The sequence below is a fragment of the Pleurodeles waltl genome, chromosome 11 (genome assembly GCF_031143425.1).
Source record: "Pleurodeles waltl isolate 20211129_DDA chromosome 11, aPleWal1.hap1.20221129, whole genome shotgun sequence".
In the NCBI taxonomy this organism is placed as follows: Eukaryota; Metazoa; Chordata; class Amphibia; order Caudata; family Salamandridae; genus Pleurodeles; species Pleurodeles waltl.
The window spans coordinates 784495704-784521653 of NC_090450.1; the positions used below are offsets into that span (position 1 = coordinate 784495704).

Below are 25950 nucleotides of genomic sequence, written 5' to 3' on the forward strand. Positions count from 1 at the left end.
CCGATTCCTCCGCTGATCCGGATGCAGCTGAGTTACCCGGACCATTGTCAGCCCGCAATAGATCCGGGCCTTCAAAAAGGCCATGTTGCAAATATTCAGTGGGCTTCTGACTCCTCCTGGTCTGCCCTCTGGCCCGAAGGAATTGCAGAGGCCTGCAATCAGGGAAGTGGGGGTGTTTCTGCCTTTGGGTCCTTCCCCAGCTCATTCTATTCCCTTAGGAACTGTTACAGTGCCCGTACTAACTCCTGTGAAGACTTTCACACTGACATCTCAATCCAGACCAGTTCTTGCCGCCCTGAGGCCAGTACTGAAGGGTTGAGGGTCCACCAGGGCCAGAGGATGATTCAGTGCCAGCGCCCATGTCCAACCCCAAGCAGACATCCATTCAAATCTCAAATGATGTTGTGCTATAAAATAATAAAACACAACAGATTGTCATGCAGCCTGACTCTTACCCTATGCCTCTTCTGTGTTGCAGCTATCAGCAGAGTCTCCATTACCTTTTTGATTCTTACCATATGACAGAGGAATGTGCACCCCAAGATGATGATGTTGAGGGGGATGGCTTGCTCCTCCATAATTAACTGATGCTGCAGGTGGGCTTTACGCCTCTCCTGAGAGAGAGCTTGACTTGCCCTATGGGCCACCAACCAAAGAGAGTGCCTCTTTCGCAATGGTTGTTCAGAGGGCAGCCAAAGTCTTGGAGTTACAGCTGCCCTTCATTAAGACCAAAACAAATATTTTAACAGACATTAAGTAGCCTGGACTACAAACTTTAAAGCCCTTCTGTTTAATGATGCTCTCACAGATACTATGATGGCCATTTGATCAAAACCATGTTCTTGCCAACCTGTTAACAGGCAGGCAGCCACAGGTCATAGACATACCCCTGGTGATCTGACTTTTCTCACAAAGTACCCTGCTCCTATGAGCCTTATTTTTCAGGCCTCAACCAGTAAAGCTAACACTTATTCATTTCTCAGCACGCCTCTGGATTGGGAGTCTAAAAAGGATTGGCGCCTTTCACAAGTAAATGCTTTCTTCAGCAGGTCTGGCATTGTGGTCCATAAAAGCGGACTGTCTATTGAGCCGAAACATCTGTACCCTGAGAGACACTGCCAGTGAGATGTTGCAGTCCTGGAAGATCTTAGGGCCTCTTTGGCCCATATGATGCATGATGGGCAAGACTTTGCCAAATATGTATTCTGCACAGGCTTCCCGCGGATTGCCGTGGCAATTAGTACCTACATCGTCCTTTGCCAACATGCCTGGGTGAGGTCCACTGGGTTCTTCAGCAGTGTGCAGGCTTTGCTGATGGACATGCTCTTTGATGGGTCCCGCCTCACCGGGTAGATGGCAGATTGTACCTTAGAACCCCTTAAAGACTGTTATATCAATCGGAATGCTACTCCAGGCGAATGCCAGTGCAAGCATTCCTCACATCATCTTTTGTGTGTTTGATGTATTGCCCTAACTGGAAAGGGTAGCATTCCAATCCATACTACAGTGGGTCTTTGGTAAAACCCAACAAAGTCCCACCTGATTCACTGTCTTTCATTAAGTGGTGCAAATTCTGGATACGGTGGAGGTTAGGTCTTTCCCACCGCAGCAACAAGTCCAATACATTTGTGCTATGATCCAGATGTTTCAGGCTTGGTCCTGGATTCAGGTGAGGGTGGCTCTGAAGCTTCTTGGACTGTTTGCCTTATGAATCCTGTTTGTCAACTACACCCGGTGGCACATTCAAGCCCTACAGTGGAACTTGATGTCCCAGGAGGCTCAGCATCAGGGCTGCCTTTCTGACACCATTCAGATCTCGCAACTCAAGATCTGCACTGGTGGCTGACCAACTGTAGAGTGTGTTGTGGCAGGCCACTATCCCTTCCACACCCAGAGTGAACATTAGTGACGGATGCATGAACTGATGGATTGGGGGCAGTCCTCCTTGGGGAGGTGGAGATCAGAAGACTCTGGCCTGCAGAGGTCGGCCCCTTATCAACCTACTGGGGGGCATTCATCTGGACCTGCAGGCCTTCCAGTCACCAGTGATTTGGAAAACAAGCGTGGTTTAAAAATAATAATTTTATTGCAACAAATTAAAGTGGAATTGAGCAAAATGATGACTCGGTGCCTGTGACAAACATGCTTGGTACTCTCTGATGCGCTTGATACGCACCTGATCTCCTTTTATTACACAAGAACAGCACGACCCTTTAAGTAAAATACAAACGTTTTTCATTGGGTCCACGATATAGTCAACAACGTTTCGATCCTTGGGGTATGTAGGATCATCATTGGAAGTCAGGGCTAGATGAAGCCAGAGAAAAGTGAGAACTGACAATATCTTGTGTAAGAGAGCACTAAGCACATTTTCATAGGCACCCACTGCATCATCATTTCCCTTTGTTGCACTTAATTTGTTGTAATTAGATTACTGTTTTTTTATAGATGTTTATTGTCTTCTTAGGGACAGGAGGGGGAGTGTCCCCTTATAGTCACACAAACTCCAAAGGAGGCGCTCGCTCAGCACCTACTCCATTCCCCGCTCTAGACCGCTTGCGGAGTAGGTGCTGAGCGAGCGCCTCCTTTGGAGTTTGTGTGACTATAAGGGGACACTCCCCCTCCTTTTGACCTGGGGCCAGTAGCCTTTCAGGTATAGGGCCTCCATAGGGTATCTCACCACAGGTAGGCCCCTTATCTTTATGCTATCCTTTTAGCAGAGTAGTCCATTGTTTGTAATGCATGATAATGAGGGATCCTAGGCCCTGAAGAATGCCCCCAGACCTCCTTTGTTTCTTAGTAGCGGGCAGAAACATGTTGGCCAGTAATTTTTAGATATGTGACCCAGTGAGTCTTAATTCTCACATAGGTGTCCCATCTTTTGTTCTTAACCACACCAACGGACACCACGAATAAAGGTGTACTATCACACAGGTGACTGACTAGGTGTTTTTACTTCTTCCCTAGTATAGCTGGATCCCATATTCTTCCAGACAAACTGAATGTACGCACTCCCTCCTGTTCTTTTAACGGTGAGGTTGAGCCCGCCCAGGTGGCACTGTCCTACCTGGGTGGGGCTAGGTGGTCATATGATGAAGCATGACACTATATAGTATGTGAGACCACCTAGTCCTTAAAGGAAATTTCCCTCACCACATAATCTTCCACAGTACCCGACACGGAAACTCAAAGTGTGAGTTTGAGGAGCCCTAGGCGAAATCCCTCGCCAGCGGCTCCATCTTATAACTGAACCCCATACTATTTGTGTTTATGGTTCTAGTTATAGGGAGATAGTATGGGGTGGTTCTCTTTCTCTCCCTGACTCTCTTTGTGTGTTTAGATGGGAAAATATCAGACACATGTTAGGCAAACTTCTGAAAGGATAGTGGGATGGAGCAGAGTAAGTCATATGGCATACAGAGCTAGTGGCACGTCCAGAAGGCCAGTAAGTCTTTAGTAAAATCACTTGATGTCCCTAAAAGCCTGTCCACTGTTGGCATGCTTTAACAAGCATAGACAAAGAATGTTTGGCTTTTTCATAGTGCATGACCACAGGGGGACACATGCTGACATACATGCACTCACACAGATTATATGCACATAGACCACCTTCCATGCCCTCTGAGAAGGCATGCGAGCACTCCTGCACACTGATACCACATGTACAATCACCCATGCTTACAGGCAACACAACAGGAGACACCTATGTATGCCTACCGACAGCTTCACTGTTTATGTCAATGCAGTACCTGTTCTCTGTTTCTGTGTGTGTCTATGTCGTTACATGGGGCACACATTACTGCTGCCTTTGTTGCATATGTTCTGTTTGAAAATTATGCTTGCATCCTTTTGCATTCTACACTCCCCTTTGGACCTTGCGCTCCTTACACCATGTGCTTCCCACTTCAGCTTTGCATTCCTTGCATCCACTTTCAGTTGAAGAATGTGCTTAACTTAGATCCTTATTACAATCACCATCCGGCTCCCTCCCTCCAAAACTGGCTTCCTTAGTAACAATCATTTTGGCGTTTGTGCAGTGAAAAGGTATTCCCCAGGCTCCACAAACATACTACAAAGGGACAGCATTGGTGGCAGCAGTACAGCACAAAGAACAGCTGCAGGGCAGGTGCCAGCAGTATTTGCTTCCTCAACCTCATAATATGTACAAGCAATTCATCAACACTGCAAAAAACACCAGGTGTGGGAAATAAGTATTGGATACTACACCTGCATTAGACCTGAAAACCTGCATCTGTATATGCTTTGAGTAGTGTACAAATAACTTAATATATAAAACTATAAGGCCCATGGAACAATATTTACAAATGTAACTACATGTATGCTTACGTTTTACTTAATTTGTATGTAGTCTGATGCTTTTCCTGAGTGTTGCAGTACAAACAGTAAAAGTATTCAACAGCACACTGAAATGTTATGCTTCTGTATGCAGTCTCAACATGCATTACTCCATAGACATTGCCTCCTTCTCCATTAATGCCTTCTCGTGGACTTTTCTTTATACAGACTAAAAGCAAGGCCCTTTGACTGTTGATGGTTGTCTTCAGTCATTAGGATGTGTGTTCAGCCCTAGGCAAGAAAGTTAAAAAAAAAAAGTACCTTCTGTTCTGACTCTTTCCCAAAAGCTACAAAGAAAGGAGGTAATGCAAGCTAATCCATCGCCACCTATGTAGTATAATTCTCAACTAAGTGCAGCCTGGTTGCAGGATTCTTTTGAATAGTATCATACAGGCTCTTACTACATACCTTTTTCAATACAAGTCTGAGTCAAAAAAATATTTTTTATTTGAGTTGAATTCATGAAAATCAGCATCTGCAACATCATTCAGATGAACTATGTCCTGTTTTTCTTTCCTCCTTGTTCTGTGAACCAGTGTCTGTAAAAACCTATCTTAATAATAAGTAGGTGGTTTGAAATGTACAGTTAAACAAGTGCACAGTATGCTTGCTTTCTTCAGAATAATCAAAGTTGGTCTTTAGCATCTGGTAGAAAATATTGAAACATCACTGCTTCTCATTAATGTTGGGGTGATCTGTTCAAATCGTTGAGACACAACCAATTGTGAATCATTGGGCTGTCTACATCACAAGTCTTGAATCTGCTTCCTGTAACCTATCAAAACATGCATTTGTTTAGGTGTCATGTGCTTACAAGTATAAGTCAACAGAGTAAGTTTTTAAAAGCCAATAGTTTGAGGTGGACCTAAAGATTCATACTAGGTCTCTTGAAGGAGGCTTCATCTTTATATTTTGTCTGCCCATGTTTAAGGGTCAACATTCTTCTTTATGGTATTCATCAAGGAGGTGATTCATTCAGGCCCTAGGTTCCATCCCACATTTGCATCATCCTTCAAACATAACAATACACTGCATCTTTTTAGGGGAGCCAACTTCCCTTGAAGAAATTGTTTCATTCGTTGTACATAGAGCTTTATCATTTAGATGGGACTAAAAGAATATTCCCACATTGGTGTTGGCCATGATGACAAATTAGATCTTTGTCAACTTGAAAAAGATTGTCAGACAATTCCTTATCTGCCTAATTTCGGGGCCAGATGGCACTCTGACATACATCCGAATAGCATCTACAAATTAGTGAATGCTGAGGTCCTTGTCAGTCGTTAAGACTCCCAGGAGATCCATGTACAGACAGGAGATCACTGACTAGAGTTTGGAGCCTTGGGGAATGCTGTGATGTGTGGTTGGTATGTGGTCACTTGGTTATGGCTGTTTTTCTGCACTGTCCTGCTGCATCTCTTCACTGTTCCGTCTGACTCTAATAGCATTACAAGAAAAGGTGTGAACTGACATCAGAACGTCTTGTGGCACCTAAGATTTCTCATATGGGGAGGAGCCAGAGTTATGGTGGAGGCATCTGTAGTCGTGGAGGTATTTTAAGTTTCCCGATTCAGTGTGTTGATTGGGAGGATTCATGAGGTGAGGAGTCCGCAGATAGAGTATCCATCAGAAAGATCTTTACCAAAGCCAAGTAACTTTCTTTTGTCTTGAAATGTGGTCTTGGCGTGATTGTGAATATATCTTAACTGAGCACATATTTAGGTGCATCGTTCATGGGTTGTTATGAAAGATAAATTTGTGCATGTGTATGTAGTGAATTGAAGCATCCAGGAAGGAAGGAAAGCAATTAAGCATTGAGAGAAAAGTGCATTGAACTCTAGTGCAGTGGTTCCCAACCTTTTCACTTCTGTGGACCCCCATTTTATCAATACTGGAGACCGGGGACCCCCACTGAATCATTATTGGAACCGGGGGACCCCCACTGAGTCAATACTGATAGCTGGGACCTAATATTATTAAATTTTGTAAGCTGCCGCGGACCCCCTGACAAGGCTTTGCGGACCCCCAGGGGTCCCCGGCCCACAGGTTGGGAACCACTGCTCTAGTGTGTATAGTATCCTGTAAAGGGAGCCATTTCACAGGCAGCGTATGCTTTCATCCTAAACTAGTTCCTATATTAGAATGCCTAGTGTTACCCGAGGGTGGTTTTTAGATGCCAAAGACTTTCTTTTTCATTTAATAGGGGTATAAAAAGAGTGATTGCCACAGTACTGCCGCATCTTAGAGCATTTCAATAAACCTTTGCTTTCCCAGACCTCTCTGTAATGGGATAAGTAGTTGAAGGTAAAAATATCTGTTAGCTTGTAAATAGGAACACACAAAATGGAAAAGGATGTTGCACATTTGCCCTAGGAGGTGTTTGATTGTTATTTTCATCAGTGCACTCATTTCTAACTCCCAGACACAATTTTTCTCATTTAGGTTTTAGATATCCTTCAGCACATCCAGGCCTTGGACCCATCCCAGCATGGTGCTGTGGGTTACCTAGTTCAGCACACCCTTGAACACATTGAACGGCGGAAGCAAGATCTGGGTCCTGAGGTAAAGCGACGATCCGATGAGAAACACTGTGGTGTCAGCTTCTCTGTGGGTCTAATCATGAAACACAAGAGGTACACAACATGGTTGTTTGTTGGAAACTTTGTAGCTGGTCTGTGTGCTGCGTTTATTTTCTAGCCATTCTCAGGCTAGTTTTAAGCTGTGCAGAAGCCTGCTTCAGAGGCACTTCTAGTGCATCTTTTCTAGCTGCAGAGTAGAACGTCTAGCCCATAAAACCTTCACGTAAAATTGCGTTGCCTTGTGCGGTTTGAAGGAGAGTCAGTGGGTGGCGTTGTCAATTAAAATATCTTTTCACACAACTCAAAATGATGAATGTGTAGAAGATGTAGAGGTTATTCTCAGAAACACAGTATTTAATGTTGTTCATCTGTACTTACAAACGTTTTGCGTACATAATGAAAACAGAAATTGTAGCTCCTTTTCTGAAGTTGCCTGTTGCCGTCAGAGACAATGGCAAAGAGAGAAACTGTGATATTCTACATCATTTTGTACCTGAGTGGGTAGAAGAGCATGGATCGTTTTGTAAGCATTTCCCAGTATCAACATATGTAGGGTGACTTACAGCTGTATTCCATTTAGTCCTCATTTACTCATTAGAAAGCAATAAAATGAACAAGTTGAAGTGAGATATGTTGTGTTTAGATTAAGTAAAGCACAAGGAAGGAATGGCGTTGAGTCGGGGGGGTTAGACTGTTTGTGCTGAGACTCTATTATATGCAATAATTCGTGGGCATTACTTGAGAATGGAGGAGGTAGGTTCTCAGTGCAGGAAAGATGGGAGCTCTTTCAGGAACTCCACTGCCCACTGGTTGTATGTTACTTGGTGGGATGCTTCTGCTTTCTTGAGAGGGACTGTGAGTCAACCCATTGCTTGGGAGCTCTGTTCTTTACCATTGTGACACAAACAGCTGGTTCTTGGACTGTAGAACCAATGGGGGTGAGTTATGGGCCCTGGATTGAAGACTTCTGAGGAAGCATACCTTCTTTCTACTGACAGCAGATTCCAACATGGGCAGCTGAGGGAGACACAGTGTTCCACTGCAAGAGTGGTAACAGAGTGGGGAGAAGCCCCAGCGATCTGATTGGGTATTGGCCATTTGGGTTTTGGCAGAGACACAAATGCCTGTCGATTAAAAGATGGCAGACCTGGCCGTCAGATAGCCCATGTACCTTTCAGTTCACCAGATACACCAGGCTGGTGAGAGGCCCCTTCAAATGAAATGATGTGCCATCTCCCATCCTCACAGCATGTCACACCTTATGAATGGACTAAGTACTAGTTGAATGTGCACCCTCTACCTAATGACCACATGAGCAGGGGTGGATTGCCCGTGAATTGCCCTTTGTGGACAACCTTTCATATGTTAGTCCTATGCCATTGTTGAAAATGTGTGGTGACAGGCAGTATGACAGTATACTGTAGACTTTGTTGATTCTGAGAGTATCTGTGAACTCATGCGCTTACACTGAAAGAATTTAGCATAATTAACTCCCTGTCCTTAGGGCTTAAGTGGGTGAAATTGCCCATGCTGGATAGCCATGCCCTACCATTTGGCCTTCATGACATCTTCTTGAACTGCTGTTTATTTTTTGGGGTAAACAAGCAACACAATCTGGAAACAAGAAAATGCCCGAATCCCCCTTATACATACTTCTAAGACATTTCTGCAATTGATACAAAGATGGGTTCTGTTTAGGCTAAAAACAGGGGTCTTGACCAAAGTGAAGCCCATCCCAGAGGATATCCCTTGTTTTCACTGCCGCCTAGGCTCAGTTGAGTGAAGAACTGTGAGCTAGAGGCCAGGTTGGAGGCCTGTCCTGACTGGCACCAAAATTTGTGGCAAAAGCGACATTAAAATAACTTAATTGGAGCACAGGTCTTGCAGTGATAGTATAGGTCTCTACGATGTTCCTAAGAAAATGGAGGAGGACATGATTGTCTTTCTTCAGAGGTTCACTCCTCAACTTCTGGATCTAGAACTCTTTGAGCCCTTGGAATTCCACAGAGCAGTCTGATCCAGCAAACACCACCTACCTGGCAACCTCATCTGATAATTGCATGTCTGCAATGCTACTGGCTGCAACATTAAATAGGAGCCCGATTTGAAGAACATGAAATCCATACCTTAGGTAATTATTCCTTTGCTACAAATCTAAAAATGTAAAGGTTGTTGACCCTTCAACCTAAGCTAAAGAAGTGGGCTATAAATATAGTAATCAAGAAGCAGCGACCGTGCTTATCACCTTATATGGTCAGAATACTGACTAGATAGGAACTGGTGCACTGGAAGGTTTTTTGATCTCGCCGGAATCTGCTCCCATGGAGGTAGGGAAGGAACTTGTGGACAGTAGCAGCAATCCTCTGCCCTTCCGCAGCATGCTGCTCAACGCTAGCATTCAGAGACACTCACAGCTGTAGTGTAACTAAATTGGGATCAATAATGATGGTCCACAAAAGGTCATAAAGTCTAATGATGGGATACCAGGGTAAGTCAGGCTTCCACTTTAAACTCTTGCTGTCATTCACTGGAAACTAAGAGGAACCTCCAACAGAGACTGTGTGATTTCCTTCACATTACTGGTTATTTTTCAGGGTCTAGCTATTGTGTTGTCTTGTTGACGTACTACATAAATAGTGGGGTCTGTACGTCACTTCCACACCCTAATACTCACCCGCGGGTGGTACTGTCGAAATACAACTGCCCTCATTCACAGGAAATCATATCCTTAGAATACAACTGCCCTCATTCACAGGAAATCATATGCTTAGAATACAACTGCCCTTATTCACAGGAAGTCACATGCTCTGTGCCCGTGAACACTCAGTGAACACTGGCTCCCTCTCTGACACTGCCACGTCCCAGTTAATATAACCTTCTTCTGCCTGTCCTGTCTAGTTCATGTCACGTTCTTCGGAAGGTGTGCGGAGCTCTTGGGAGTTAGCCCCCTAATCCCTGCAGTCATAGATTTAGGTCATTGTGTTCCAAAGACTTGTCCTACCTCCTGCTATACAAAGCCAATCATTTTGCCATTGGTGCTGGAGTTTGTCTCACAGATGACAGAGAATAAAATTACTTCCCCATCCCATTTGTTGTCCATCCCCTTCCATCCAAGCCCCTCCTAGTTGACACACTGTCTTTGTCTAATTACCTACTCACACCCATACCCTATCTCCTTAGGGTGCTTTGCCTGGATGCTTGCTCTACGCTTCTTTCATTCCTCCAAGAAAGCTATTGAATTATTTCGTTTTTGTCCTCTATTTATCCAGTGTTAGTACATTTGGGCCCCATCCCCTAACTCCTTGCACTTCCTACTTTGTTTTGTGCCTTTAGACCAACTGTCATCTCCATTAGGACCTTGCAACAGTCTGCCCCTGTGAGTGGGTTATTAAGTGTCAATGGTCTATCGCCTTATCTTAAAAGAAGAAAGATCCAACACCCATTGGATAGCATATACCCTAAAACTGTCCTTCCTCAGCAGACTCATTTGTCATCAACTGAATCAGGAAAATAGTAGCAGGTCTAGGTAGGGCAGGTTGAGCAGTCACACTACTGCTCAACCTGAAACCTTATGCACCTTTTCCATTAGCTCCAGGAAGTACAAACTGGCAGCATTGCTTTGTAAGTCATTCAGGCATAAAATACTTAAAACATGTACAGATTATGAATGCAGGTATGTTTTCAATGGGCTCAAGATACTTGACGCTGTATTGGGTTTGGTTTACACACTAAAACTAGACAAGCCATCTAATCCATGTTGTGTAGCCTGCTAACTGTGAGGTTGGCCATGTTAAAACTGTCACGGGTACGAGTGGAATCTGGTGCCAGAACCTCTTGTTGATAAATATGTACCGGTGAGCAAATATAACAATGAATGACCTCTACTAAGAGAGCTAGGCTATGGTTTGATAGGTATATGGCTTCTCCTGGACCCTATGGTCAAGGACCACTCTTACTAATTAGTGCACGAAATGTCTTTGCTTGTTGACTACTTTCATATCCATCATTCCCTGCTGTCCACAGTATTATCTAATATTCTGAAGGAAAATATTTAGGGCCATTCCCAGATTTGGTTAGATTTAGAACTAGGACCTACTCCTGTCTTCTGGAGAATTTAGGTGAGTGGGTATAGACTCCCTGACCTTAAGACCACTCTTAAATCTCATATCCGCCAATGTAAATTTGAGACTGAGCTCTCTGTAACTTCAGTACAAGTACTCTTGGGAGTGATGAAGACCACCTGGAGAAGTCTCTAAATGTGTCACTCTGCTATTGATAGGAAAAAGACCTGCAGGAAACAGCTTTTCCTGAAGACGTCAATAGTATCTCTCATTATTGACTATAACATGTTCCCGTAAGCAGCTCTTAGGCAACGGTTAGAGTCTGAGAAATCTACCCTCATTTTGTTATACACATGCACGGCTGCTGAGAATGTCTGGTGAAGTTCTGCTGTTGTCATTACGAGAGATAGGAGAATGTGTGTCGCCTCCTGCCATGAAATTACGGGAGGCACAGATGAATATCTTGGCTGTCTGTGATATAAACAGCCGCTTATTGAGCCATTCCCTTGAAATCATAGAGAAGTTTGCCTCTTACTACGATCGACTATATCACCGAGTAAGTGATAGAAATCCTGACCTTGCAGAATCCTTCTACATTCCTATTGTCCACCCAGCTGCTTGCTGAATGGTGCAAAAAGTTAGAATTAGCATTGCGAGTTATCTGTACTATGTCTGTATGACAACTGTTACTTCTGCCCAACCTCTTCTTTGTACAGATGATATGACATTTCCATGTAACTGAACTCTGCTCTTTTCTTGCATGGGCCGTTTCAGCATCATATCTTTCTACCCATTACTATAATTAGATGTTGTTGCAAGAGAATGGAATTTGAGCATGCTGGTAAACCTCAGGCGTGGCATGAAGAATTGAAAAATAAGCTTTATGATCACTAAAGATACAAATATTCTGTATCCACGCAAGAATGGCTACTTACTGAACCCAAGGGAGAAGGGTTGGGGGAAAGGACTTCTTGCTGGACCCAAGGGAGACTGTTACATTCTAGAACGAGATGGGTCAAGATGGCCAAAGCACACAGAATAAATAGTCCAACAGTGTGGCAAGGATAGGAGATCCCTGATGGTGTGTTGTCGGTTGAAGGAAGTAAGAGGTTGAAAAAAGTCTTAAGGCTTAGTTGTAGATGGTGTCGTTATTTTTAGGTGCTAGAAATCATAGTGCCTTCATCAAGATACAGCCAACACGTGTTTCGTCACACAGGTGACTTCATCAAGGCTGGGCCGTCCGGCCAGAATGGTAAGTAAAGTGGGTGCCCGGTGAGCAGCTAAGTGGGCTATAGGAAATGAAATCGATCTATTCAAATAAGTAGATCTGTAAGTAATAAAGCTGCCCATGCAGCAACAGCTGAGTATGGTAATGAGCAAGTGTGGTGTGACAGGTATAGGAGACCCTGATAAGCCTGGAATCAAAACCTGTGAGAACCGGTATGGACAAGTGTAGCGCGCGGTGTCCGGAGCGTGTAATGATCGGGTGAGGTCAAACGCTCGCCTAATAAGATGGGAAGTGGGAGATAAAAGAAGGACTACGAAAAATAGGTGAATTGGGCATAACGGCGGCCATCTTAGGTGTATGAAGCGAAAGTCAATAAACCGGGAAATGGACTAAATCAAAAAGCAAAAAGTGAGTAGGAAAGGAAGCAGCCATTTTGTAACAAAGCAGGGCACAGGGTAGGAGCCTAAAGTTAGGCAATCCGAAAGAAATGTGTGTAGTGGAAACGAGCGGAAAAGATAAGAGAGGCAAGAACAAAGAGAAAACGTGGGAAACGCGGCTGGTTGATGGACAGTGTAGAGTATCCAGTGAGAGGAAAACACACCCGGCTGCAAGTAGGCTAGAGTAGTTGCCAGTAGTATTATGCAATCAGGGGACCGTTATAACAAGATGCTAGAGGGCAGTGATAGATGTGAAGTAAAAAAGACGATTTGGTAACGTGAAAGTAGAGCCGGAGGAAGGTGATAATATAGAAAATTTAGGGGATGCGATGATAAACCAAATGGTGGGTACAACAATAGAATCGTAGAGTTTAGTATAACGAAAGCAATGGTACATATCGAAAAACGAGAACACAGAATACAATAATCAAGTACAGCGGTAAGATCATTACGTAGGTGCATGAGTACAGAAGTCACACACTAAGTTAACCACAATATTGACACAATTAACTTATGCTGCCGTGTATACTATAGGGCATACGCCCCAAATTGTCCATGAGTGAATAGGATGCAAGGTTATATATACAAGAAAGGGGACAAAGGAACCGATTGGCGAGTACGACAGTGGAAACGTTAAGTTTAGCATAACAAAAGCAATGGAGCAAATCAAAACCAAGACCACGTAATACGGTATTCAAGTGCAGCGGTAAGGTCGTTGTATAAGTACATTAGTGCAGTAGTGGAACACTAAGTTATCATGACATTGTAAAAATAAAGTCATAATAATAGTAAGATAATGATGCATAAGTGCACTGTAGAGCTTAACACAGAGTTTTTCATGAGTATATATAGGGTGCAGTATTAAGTATACAGAAACAGTACAAAGGAACAGAGCAATCACGTAAGGAAAAAGTGTAATTCACGATCAGTGTTGAGGCCTAGCTCAACTGCGCGAAGTATAATGATCCATTTGGCCTCACATCTGCGCAGGTCCCTGGTTCTGTCTCCCCATCTTGGTGAGTTGGAGACCTGAGTGATACCATGGAATCTGATATTCAAGAGGTCTTTTTCCCCGTGTGTGGTATTAAAGTGAACAGCAAGGGGATAGTTGATATTGACATTTCTGATGGCTCTGACATGCTCCTGGATACGTTCCTTCATTGGGCGTATGGAGCTTCCAATGTAAATCAAACCACATACACAAATCAGGCAGTAAACAGTGTACTTCGTGTTGCAATTCATAAAAGTCCTGATGTGGTACGTAGTCCCGGTGTTGTAGGAAAAGGATAAGGTTTTGTTAAGGGCTAGTTGGCAGGAAATGCAGCAGCCACATTTGTAGAAGCCATTTGGTTTCTCTGGGATCCATCCTGGAGTGCGTGTATGGGGTGAGGGACAAAGAAAGCTGGGGCACAAAATTTTCCTAAGAGTGCGACCCCTGCTGTGTACAATGATGGGAGACCCGCCTACTGTGTCTTTAAGACATGTGTCCAACATTAGCAAGTGCCAGTGTTTCTTGAGAATGCGTAGTACCGCCTTACTCGCCGGGCTATACTGGGTAATGAAAGAGACCGGTCTTTTGTTGGAAGAGCCCTTGGCACCAGGTTCTTTAGGGCTTTTGATCAGTAAATCGTGTTGGTCCTTACTGGAGATGCGTTTGCTGGCTACCGAGATGAGTTTGTTGGTGTAACCCCTAGCTCAGAAGCGGTGAGTCAGGTTCTTGAGTTCCTGCTTGAAAACATCATTATCAGTGCAGTTACGCCTAATCCTCACCATTTCTCCATATGGGATGGCCCTGATTTGTGTGAGGGGATGAGCGCTCTTTGCATGCAGAATAGAATTGCAGGCAGTGGGTTTCCTGTAAAGTCTCGACATGATCTTATTGTTGGTGGTGTACAAAAGTAAATCCAAAAACTCAATGTGAGTGGCGTCCTCCTTGTGAGTGAACACTAAATTAAACTCATTTGAGTTGAGGTGTTCAAAAAGTATATCGAGGTCAGGTATGTTCCCAGTCCAGATAGCAAGGATATCATCAATATACCTCCCCCAGTATAGGATATGTTAGGTGAGATATGTCGGACACTTGGACCATAAGTGAATTTTCTCAAATTGGCTCATGTATAGATTGTCACGTACGATGGAGAGAATTTGGCTCCCATGGCTACGCCCTGACACTGCCGAAACCACTTGCCATCATGCAGAAATACATTGTTCTCTAGCACTAGTCGTGTGAGGTCAAGAAGCATGTGTGTGTGTTCCTAAAGTGTGGCATCTCGGGCACTGAGCGTGAGCTGGAGCATTTCGAGACCCCTTTCCAGGGGTATGGATGTGTAAAGAGAGCTAACGTCAAGGCAGGCAAACACACAATCATCCGTCCATTCGATGTCTTCAAGTTGACACAGCAAGTCTCTAGTGTCCTGTATGTACGATGGTAGGTTATGTACCAAAGGTTGGAGGAAAGAGTCAATGTACTCAGAAATATGTTCCGTAGGAGAGCCAATCCCTGAGATGATGGGTCTGCCCGGAGGAAACCCCCCTGGTTTGTGGACTTTGGGTAGAATGTATATGCAGGGAGCCCGGGGCGCCTCAATGTACAAAAATCTGTATTCCAAATCGGTCAGGAGACAAAGATTCTTCCAAGATGTCAGTTTCTTTTTGATCAGACCGGTGATGTTAGGAAGAGGGTTGGTCTGAAGAACAGAATAAGCCTGTGCGTCTTCAAGTTGTCTGTTGATTTCTGCAATATAGTCAGTCTTGTTCATGATGACAACGTTACCCCCTTTGTCAGCCTCCCTAATGACTATGGGCCTGATTCTAACTTTGGAGGACGGTGTTAAACCGTCCCAAAAGTGGCGGATATACCACCTACCGTATTACGAGTCCATTATATCCTATGGAACTCGTAATACGGTAGGTGGTATATCCGCCACTTTTGGGACGGTTTAACACCGTCCTCCAAAGTTAGAATCAGGCCCTATGTCTGTACAAGTTGAGAGTTTGTGCAATGCTCTGAGTTCATTGGGGTTGGCTGGGGGTCGCGTAACTAGTTCCAGGTGAACCAGGTGAGGCTGGCTGCTTGCTGGACCCAGGATAGGCGGGCTTCTTGCTGGACCCTATTGAGGTGAGATGCTTGCTGGAGTCTGGAAAGACAAGTTGCTTGCTGGAAGATAGAGTCACAGGCTGCACTCTGGGGCAATGGGTTGATCTCTGGATACAGGAGATAGACGGCTGCTGAAGGCCTCCTAGATAGAGAGAAACAGAGAGGCAGGCTGCTAGCTGAACCTTGTAGAAATGGGCTGCCTGCAGGATCATAGAAAGGCAGTCTGTTGGTTGAAAACGTAGGATCCAGGCTGTTTGCCAGACCTGTGGAAGATGCCATTAAGGAAGCGGAGGATATGGATTTTCCTTGAACTGAGAATTTAAGAGCAGAAAAAAGCAGCAGACGAATGCACTTTGTAGGTTCTAGATCTCAGTCGAGCTGAGATTTGAAAATTTAGGCACATTGATGCTGTCTATTAAAAGTAGCAGAATAATGTAGTCGAAATCAGAAGAGCTCTCTACTTCTTACCTTTAAAGACACATTTTATGATTTGCTTGTTATTACATGCATGCATCAAATTCACAATACAGTTATTAGTTAACTAGTCAACATAGACCTCCCTAATGTTTATTATAATCACTTGGTAAGAAGAAACAAAAGTGAAAGGATTTGCTGCAATATCATATTGAGATTGACCAGCTGGGGTAAAGTGTGTGTTGTTTGCTACGTGGTGCTACCATAGGATGTTTAGATGAGGTATGTTTCATACAAATGTCATCTTTTTGTGGTAAAGTGCTCTGTGACATGAATTTATTGGTATTATCTCGTTTACTAAGGTATCACTATAACTGCGTTATCTATGGCTGGGACCCGACATGCACCATGGGAGCAGAGTGGATTCGAAACATGGGTGTCCATAACTTACCTTTTGGCCCAAACCAACCTTTTTACAATGTGCTTGTGGCAGACGGTTCTTGTAGATATGCAGCTCAAGGTGAGTTTGCAGAAGCGTGGGAGGGCATCATATCTTGTCCGATGTGACTGCATAGCCATTTTATCGACCTGAGATGGGAATACAGAAGTGTTGCAGAACAGTGGAGGTCCATTCAGAAGGCAGATGACAACATTTGTCGCCTGTGCTTAATATGTTTTTAAAAGGTGCAGAGACAAGGTTTTTCTTAGGCGCTCATCAGTATCCCAGCCATAAATGCTAGCTTTACAAATACCAAAGATAGCTGTTCTTGGTTCCAACCCCTGCCTCTTTCTTCCACTATCATACTTTTCCTGTATCTTACTCGTTCTTTTTTCATCCCCTTGTCACTCCTTTCCTATCTACAACTTCCTCTTTCTTTGTCTCTTTTATGCCTTTCTCACTTCTACTCTGAGTCAAAGTCTGATGATGAAAACGAAGTGCTAGTCCTTAAAATGAGTGCTGGTTCACACCACCTAAAACCACAGGCATACATTAGGCACCTTTGTTCTCCATTCCATATCAAAAGATAAGTGATAACCAGAAATCATATAGGGAATACCATGGACTGCTCACAATTACGCTGATGTGAACTGAGGCGATAACATGATTTATGTCTTTATGACCTAGGCTTGCTTTGCGTGAGCGCAGCCCTGCTTACTAGGTTGGAGGAAGAATGGCTGGTTTAGTTGCCTTGATTTTGTGAACAAATCTGGCAGAAAACGTTTCTATTCCATTTTGTCAAATGGAAATGAAAGGGAAATATTCCCATTATCACGCAGACTGGTAATTGCCTGAACTGTCCCAGCATGGACCAGAGTGACAGCGAGTAAGTTATTTTTTCCAGCTCAGTGAGGGAGTCCAGAACACCAACCTCTGCCTTTTCAAATATTTTTACACCGAAATTCTGATTGAAATTAATTGATTTATGGACACTTCACGCAATGTTTTCTACTCTAATTACTAAATTGTCAGGAAAGTGTTTGTATTTTTCCATCAGATTCTGTTTCTGCCTGAACTTTCTGCAGAACAGGAGTTTTGTGAAATTGAATTCAGTGGTTAATTGTATCTAGCTTTGTCCATACTTTCTCTGCTTGAACTGTATTTTTCTTTACAAGGGCAGAGAGTCTCAGGTGAAAATGTACACAGCCACTGCTGGGCTTGTGTACAAGCTCTTTCACAGTGTGTTTGAAAAGGTTCATGAAGGAACAACACTCCTACCCATGCTTTCTACTCCCATCCCCTCCCCATGGCCTGGTTGCTTCCTGCTGTGGCTTACCATCTGTTTACTTGTCTCCCTCCAGATCAAGATTTAATATCAGGGATGAGTGAGGAGTAACAATCCAGTGTGGTTCATGCCCTCACCGTTGAGTTGACTCTTAATGCCAAAGAGGGTGCCTAACTTCGTGTATATGGGCTAACAAAGACCATCAGAGTTGAAGGGAGTAGTCAATGTTATTTTTTAGCATTGAGTCCTTATCATTGAACAAGATGCCAATAACATCAAGGTTTTGGCTACTGGCATTAAGAGGATCTTGTGACATTGATGTAACATGATGTAAGTAGGCCATGTTTGCAGCATGACTCCTAAGCTCAAGATTGGCATAGGCCATGTCTGTGTGTAAATTGCAAGTCACTTCTGCTTTGTAGGAAGTTGGAACAATTTCCTTTAAAGTATTTGCCTGGTAAGTGCACATTCGTGCATCAGATTCTAACTATATTACCTCACTTTGCCTCTGGTACTTTAGGACACGCATACTATTTAACTACCACGTATTCGTTATCTCCCTTTATTGGCATTTTCCTTCAGATTGTAAGGGCAAAGCAACAAGTTTGGTATTATCAGACTTGATTCTCAAAAGGAATATAATGGTATTAAACTACCGTATGTTTCTATACTCATCAAGGCGATGACCGTAGGACAAGTATTTAGTGGTAATCTCCAAGCAGTATACGTAGGCTCCAAAGTGAGAATGCTTACTACTAGCAGGGTGTCAGATCTTTTTGTAAAGGGTAAAATGCCCAAAGCAGGTCTTTCCTTTATTGCCCCTAATGTTTAGCCCAGCAGGTAGCAACGTTAGCTTAATGTTTGTCAATGGACCTTAACGTTGATGATCAGTGAATAGGAACTATCAAATTCAGTCATATCGGATGTCATAGGTGAATGCAGTGGTTGTCAAATAAATAGAAATACCTCCCAAATAATGCAGTTGGTCAAACTATAAAAGTTGGCAAATTTAATGGACCGAAAGACATTTAATACGTGACTATTAATTTGATAAGACATCTAATTGGGTTTACAGAGATCCAGAGTGTGATAGTAAACTTGCATTTGATCTAGTCCTAACATCAACTGAAATGTGACCATAAGTCAGAATAGTTTTTAGATATTTTAGAAATTTTCAAAGAAGCTGCAAACTTCCATCAATTGAATTGTAAAGTGGGTTACTAAAGGCCTATTGGAACAGTATGGTTTATACTTGTACATCTTGACAAAATTGTCAGTGATGCATGTGAGGGTTGAGGTGGGTGTCGGGTGGAGGGGTTTGGCCAAAGGCCTCTGGCCAGCCTCTGTGTGTGGAAAGGGAGTTGGCCGCAGGATCAGGCCTCTACCCAGCCTCTGTATCCAACTCTTCGTGAGTAGCCTTTGGCTGTGTGCATCAGGTTTGATGGCAGAGCCTAGACGCTGAAAGGGCCCTGCACCCTACCTGCCGTGGGTGACCAACCCCTGCTGTGCATGGCCTTTGGACATTCACTACTGGACAACCCCTGCTGTGCATGGCCTTTGGACATTCACTACTGGGAATTTGGGTGCAGGACCTGGACTGCTCTGCTCTGCTCCCAGCAGCTCTTCATGCAGCATTAGAGTTATAAATACTTTATTTGTATTTATTTATTTTACAATTTTGCAGGATTTGTGGATCCTGTGCTGGATTTGCAAATCCTGAGGTCCACAAAGGGGTCTGCCAGACTAATTGAAGGTTTAGACTCCACAAATCTCTCGTAGTAAAAATCAAGTCTTTGATTTGTATTTTAGTACATGAAAAGGGAAGTCCTTTTGGGCCCCACTCTCACATTAGCTTTGGGGTCAGGACGTGTTCACCCTTAGACCATTGTTCTTTATGTTTTCCCAACACAGTGCTCCGTTCTCCACGTTGGGTAATGGCAATCGCCATAGAAAAGTTTCTGTGATGGCCAGTTTATCAACAAACGACTGATTACCCAATGTGCAGCTGTTTTTGTGAATTTGCAATGCACAATGGGACAAAAGGATACCTACTCCAATGCGGTGCCTTCCTTTATGTTAAATGGGGCCGCTAATTCCCTGTGGATTTGTGAATTACAAGAAGGTCTGCGAATGAGCTGTTCGGCTATCTCTACAATTAACTTCGTACCTAAATAAACAACCTTTTTAAACGCTAGTTTCTCAAAGTACCGAGTGGATTTGCACAAAAAAGCACAATCCTCGATTAAAAGTCTACCTTAATGCCAAACTTAGTGTAATTCCAAGAAGTATTTTTTTCTATGTCGAAAAGCAAATAATCTTATGGGAAATAAAATGCTAAGTTTCGCTGGGTTCATAGAGAGGACGAGGGAGAAAGAAATGGACACTCACCTCTCCGAATCGAAAAAGTGTGCTAGGTTTGGCTAAGGCAGTAGTGATAAGTTACTGGAATTTTCTGGAAACAACAGTTCGAGGAACAAACTCATATCTCCACCCAGGCCTCAATTGAAATGATTCTGTCTTGATCAATGGGCAATCTGATTTCTTTTGATAAAGTATCACAGTTTTGTCTTTGGAAATATGAAGTTATTCATGTTACTTTAGCACATCACCTTATATGTGAAAACAACAGTATGAACACAGTGCACAGGCTGACCGGCCTAGAAAAGTGAATGCATTTTAATTCTGCCAGTTGGGGGTCAGTTCCATCTGTTCCAGCTGTCTGAAGCTAGTGATTAGAGTGATTTTCCAGGAATGTGCATACAACCTGGGATATTGGTAGTGAATAAACATTGACTATGGTCCTTAACTGTAAGAGTGTTATATACCAGTGGCCCATTGACTTTTATTTTCGTTTAGGAAGTCATCAGTAAGGCTTTGATAATTATGTGCAGCAATTCCATGCATGTAATCGTATCCTATTTCTGCAGGAATTATGGTAACTTGTGCATATTGTGATTTTTTTTCTTCTTTTTTTGGCAAGTGACTACATCCTTTTATGTTTTCCTTTCTCACAGAGAACCTGGAATATAATACAGAGATCCAAGAAATTCCCCACCTGGAGATTGGACGTTATTTCTCTGAGTTCTCTGGCACTTACTATTTTGCTAATGAAGAACTGCAGTTGAGATACCCAGAGGACATGGAACACACATGCACAGTGGTCCAAAACCTCTGGAGTGAAAACCAAGATGATAGTGACTCTCAGAAGCAGAACAACACACCTGAAGTGCAGCAGAACAACATACCTGAAGTGCAGCCGAACAACTTGCCTGACGCCCAGCAGAATGACGTACCTGAAGCCCAACAGAACAACTTGCCTGAATCCCGCTAGAATGACTTACCTCAAGCTCAATAGAAGCTAGAACCTCTGCATATGTAGCTGCAGCAGGACACAACACCAGTACCATGGTTCTCTTGGGCATCGCGCAGGCATCAATATGCACTTTCCGAAAGGCAGTTATGCAAAACACTCAGTTAACTATCAGCCGCCACTAGTTTAATTAAGGGCTGATCATGATACTAACAGGAATAGAATAATTTCATGTAAATAGTTCAGTGGGTTTGCGTCTAAAGCAATAAAAGCCACCAGGTGTGGTCCCATAACGAATGAATAAAAAGAGTTGAGACAACTATGCTGCAAAACCATTTAAGTACTCAGTCATCTTGGATATTGAGTGAAAGACTTAGTAGCTATTTCATATAAAACATCCAAAAGAGGTCAGTTTATTTTTGTTTCTTGCCAAGTTCATTTATCTCAACCTTCCCTTTCAGTGGCTTAGTGAACTAGGAATGCAGGGGTGCGTCTCTCACTTTGGATACAGATTTATAACTAAAACATCTTAATTCATTAATACTCTGCTAACCGGCCTCTTTACTCCTACCTCATCTCATCCTCAAACATATTCCTTAATGAACCGGTGCCCATCATGTTTCTGTGGAATGTTACCTAGTAGTGATCATGCTACGGTTCACACAAACATATTATTAGTTTGGTGACAAAGTAGTGATATTGGGTGACCGTACAAAATCAAATTGACCTTGAAACAGTGACAGACATGTTTTTATTTGGGGGGTGCTTTGTTTGTAACTGAGGTTGCATCCAGAATATTCCACCCAGTGGATGATACTTAGATGAGGTTGGCCGAACAGTGTATACTCTGAGTTACTTTCCTTAATGGCTTGCCCGCCTTCCATGGGCCTGAATGCTTTGTCATGTCCAGTTAGCCCATGTCAGCAACATGTTTTCATTCGGAAATCGTGTGCACGGCTGCTTGTTGCAAGAAGATTTTGCATGTTGGTGAAAGAACAGCAGACAACTCAACTGCATGGAATGAAGATGGTCAGAACTGTTTATTCCTTTTTTTGCAGAAATAAATATTCAAATAAAATCTAATTCTGGGCTTTGATAAGACTCTGGTCTTTTTCATCAACAGTTCATTGTAACACCTTACCACAGACTTGTTTATAGATCAACCAACAGTCATGCTTTGTAACAACCTCTGCCGTCACTATTTCCCCACTACCACTAATGTTACCCACAGAAGGCACATACACCACATTGCAGAGTTCAAAACAGTGGTCAGCCTTAGAATCTTGGATTCCAAGCAGTGGTGAAGAATGTTCACTTCCATCTATTCAATCTGCCCAAAGCCTTCCCTTTGGAGTTAGGTTTAAAGAAATCTTCCTAATCCCTGCTATCATACTGATCAGACTACTTACTGCTCCAAGATTTACCTCCATGCATCCTACAAAGTCCTCTCTACATTACAAACTTGGAAGAGAGCTACCAGACTGATATTTGGGGTGAAAAACATGAGCATATATTGTTTTTAAAGTCACCATGAATACCCCCAATATCTTCTGGAAGCACATAAACCACCAAGCTCCTAATGATCGCACAATGCTCTTCGTACAGGCCGAAACACTAAAATCTTTGCTTCTCCTGAAACTGGCCACTAGAAAACAGCATCATAAAAGTCTAGGTGGGACACGTTTAGTAATGACAGGATCTGTTTTCTGGAACCAACTAACTTATCTATTCAGAAACTGTTTGATGTACTGTATTCTGTTCACCCACTACTAATGACCCACCTCCATTTTTTTTTTTTTTTGCCAAGTTCCAGTCACATTGATGTACTGTTGTGTTTTCCTTCTCCTCTTCTCTCGGTTTTAGCACCATGAAATTTCATTTTTTTTTGTATTACTTTGAGTGATTCATATCTTCATACATACTGCTTTTATGTCTACTTTGACTACTACTCACCTTCATAGATATTTGCCCCAAGTCTTCCATGAATGTACAACAACTTATGCAATCTTATTCATCCTTAAACACACACCCCTTCCTGCAAAACAAACATAATCTTGGCAACCCGAGAGCTCATCCCACATGGGAAGAGACCATCATTTTCACAGTTATGAACACCAAGTAAGCAACCAGACATGGTCAAGAAGCCCACAAGTTTGTTTCATACCACAAACGACTACTCATCACAAAAAATGTTCATCTTAAATTTTCCCCTTTCTTTCAGTTTTGCCCTTCCTGTACTTTGGTCCTCGCTCTCCTTCTCATCCTGTGGTGTTCTGAATGGTCTGCTCCTTCTCTGGAGCTTTGGAATTTTGGGTTGGTGCTGACAAATGACAGCTGTGAGGAAACACAGAAAACATACCATCTCTACGATTGGTAGTGAAAATAAAGCTCATATTTAACTTTCAATTGTAGCCACTGATAACAGTGGTGACGAGGAGGTCTTCCACGGATAGGGCTGCTAATCAACACCACCACCACCCCTCACAAGGTGGTTTATTATTTGTGTATGCAGTCAACTTCTGTGACCGATGTCATTGAAACGCTTTACTTGTTGCAAAATAATTACAAGGTACTCTGCAACTCTCCTTGGTCTTGTGCACTGAACTCGAAATTAAAATTTTGCAGTGCAGTTCATGCTGCCATGTGATCACTGACATCATCAGGATTCCTCACAGCTTTGCAACGTTTGCTTGACCAGTGTCTTCATTATCCCTGATCTGTGGTTCCCAGTCCTGACAGGGCCGTCCTGGATTCAATCCCTCATTTGCTATCTTGTTGGCTTCTCCCTTCCGGGCGCTGTCATCACTTCTCACAGACGTGCTGTCCTTCAGTGCTTCAGAGTATATCTGTTCTTGAATGCCTTTTGTAGTATTTCCCCAGGCAGATACGCTACCACTGAGGACTTCAACAAAACAACTTTTTCCTTACATGTTATCTTTTTTCTCAGTGATGACAAACTGCAGCTGTGAAAGTTGGATCATTTTCTCTCAAACAGTTTAGCAGCAACCTCATTGCCGCTTAAAGGTCAGTTTTCAAAATAAAAAGGACTGTATTCACATTGTGCAAATAACCTGACTGCCTTGAATGAACAAAGTTTTTCCCTCACTTACTCCTCTTAAAGGAATAATATACAAAAAATATAGGAATATCTTTGCATCTTAGTTTGCAAACAAAATAAATTAAACTGACACTTTTTGTGTAAACATACCTTCTGAGCCCTTTCCAAATGCCTCAAGTCAAATTACATAACTACGAAGTGAGTCCACATGCCCACTTCCAGATCTTCTTTTTTTAAGAAACTGACATTTCCTTTAACCTGCACTACTATAATTTCCATTTTGCAACTCCACAATGGCAGCGCCTAACATGAATCAACCCTGCACGCCCTTTCAATAAAATAGAACCATCAATACTGTGGAAACAATGGGCTAAATTATTTAAATCTTATTTGCTTGCCATTGAAAGTGAAAGGTCAAATTAGGGCTGGAAGGTAGGAAAGTGTCTAACATTCTTGCAGATTACCCTAATGAAGGAAGCTACGTGACCTAAATTTATGTATATTACAATGCCTGCAAAATGTTGGACTACTACTTCGGGTGGTACTCGAAAGGCATACATTTCTTGGAAGTTTCCTGGTAAGAATAAAAAAGTCTCAAGCTCCATTGCTGCCTTAAGGGATTTATCAAACACCTGCAAATTTGAGGATCTCTTTGATTCACTCTGTGACCAGCTTGTCAGGTTTACGAGTAGCTCCCTAAAATTCAAGAAAAGCTTGTATCCACTAATCCAGGCTTAAGCCTGAGGAAGTCACCAAAGACATTGAACACACTGCAGAAATTTGCGAAAGAGATGAAAGGATCCAATGACCAACATGTATACGAAGTAGACGATATAAACAAAACAAGAAATTTGCCGAGCTAAGGACACAAGTTATGGAAAAAATGAGAAATGCTGATGAAGCATCAAGCAAATGTTTGTGGCAATCTCAACATCCATTTGGCTAACTGTTATGCTTGTTCTGCCAGGTTCAGGGTCTGCAGAAAAGGGAGTATATGCTAGAGCCTGTAGAGATTCCCAAAGCAGGCTTGTGAATACTGTTGAAGATGTGGGTGAGGGGATTGAAAGGTTTGTGTTTTCTAGTCCAAGATAATGATAAGATTGAACTGTTATCTCCCTGTGAGATTTTGTTAAATGACTGCAAAGTTGAAGCCTGAGCAGACTCCTGTTTGAGGTCAACAAGAGTAAATGGCAGAGTGTTCAAGGAAACATTTAGTACTGAGAAATATGCCCATGTGAGCATTAAATATACCCACAGGGTAGCAATAAGGATTCCATTAGTAGTGATGACAACCATAAGTCTCATTCAATGGATGCACCACAATTGGGAAAGTGTATATCACAGAACAAGTTTCAGATCTATTGGTGCTGGGGTACCAAAAATTATTGGGCATAACTCTTGATCCCCCTAGGTCTGATCCCGTCCTATTGATTGTCACAGGATGTTTGCTGTAACTTCTCTGAGGTGTTCTTTGATACGTTTAGTCACCTAAAATGCTTCAAACACACAATAAGTTTGAAGAAGGAAGCTCGTCCGGTCACCATCAAAGCCTGCCCCTTCCCTAATGTGGTGGAAAAACTCTTTAAGAGACAGTAACTAGGCTTACCAATGAGGGAGTAATCATGCAGATAGAAGCCTCTGAGTGACTTCCCAATCGTCCTAGCCCAAAAAGTAGGTGGGGTGACC

At 42.9% G+C, this 25950-nt stretch overlaps 1 protein-coding gene across 1 annotated transcript in view; it reads left to right on the plus strand.

The window, feature by feature from the left end:
• The window catches only part of FBXO21 (F-box protein 21), a 97935-nt gene extending 75630 nt beyond the window's left edge, over positions 1 to 22305 (plus strand). Inside the window, exons 10-12 of the mRNA XM_069214502.1 lie at positions 6799 to 6989; positions 16535 to 16692; positions 20911 to 22305. Coding sequence (XP_069070603.1) covers positions 6799 to 6989; positions 16535 to 16692; positions 20911 to 21227 — 666 coding nt within the window. The 3' untranslated portion in view covers positions 21228 to 22305. The remainder of the gene's footprint in view (positions 1 to 6798; positions 6990 to 16534; positions 16693 to 20910) is intronic.
• The last annotated feature ends 3645 nt before the right edge of the window (positions 22306 to 25950 follow it).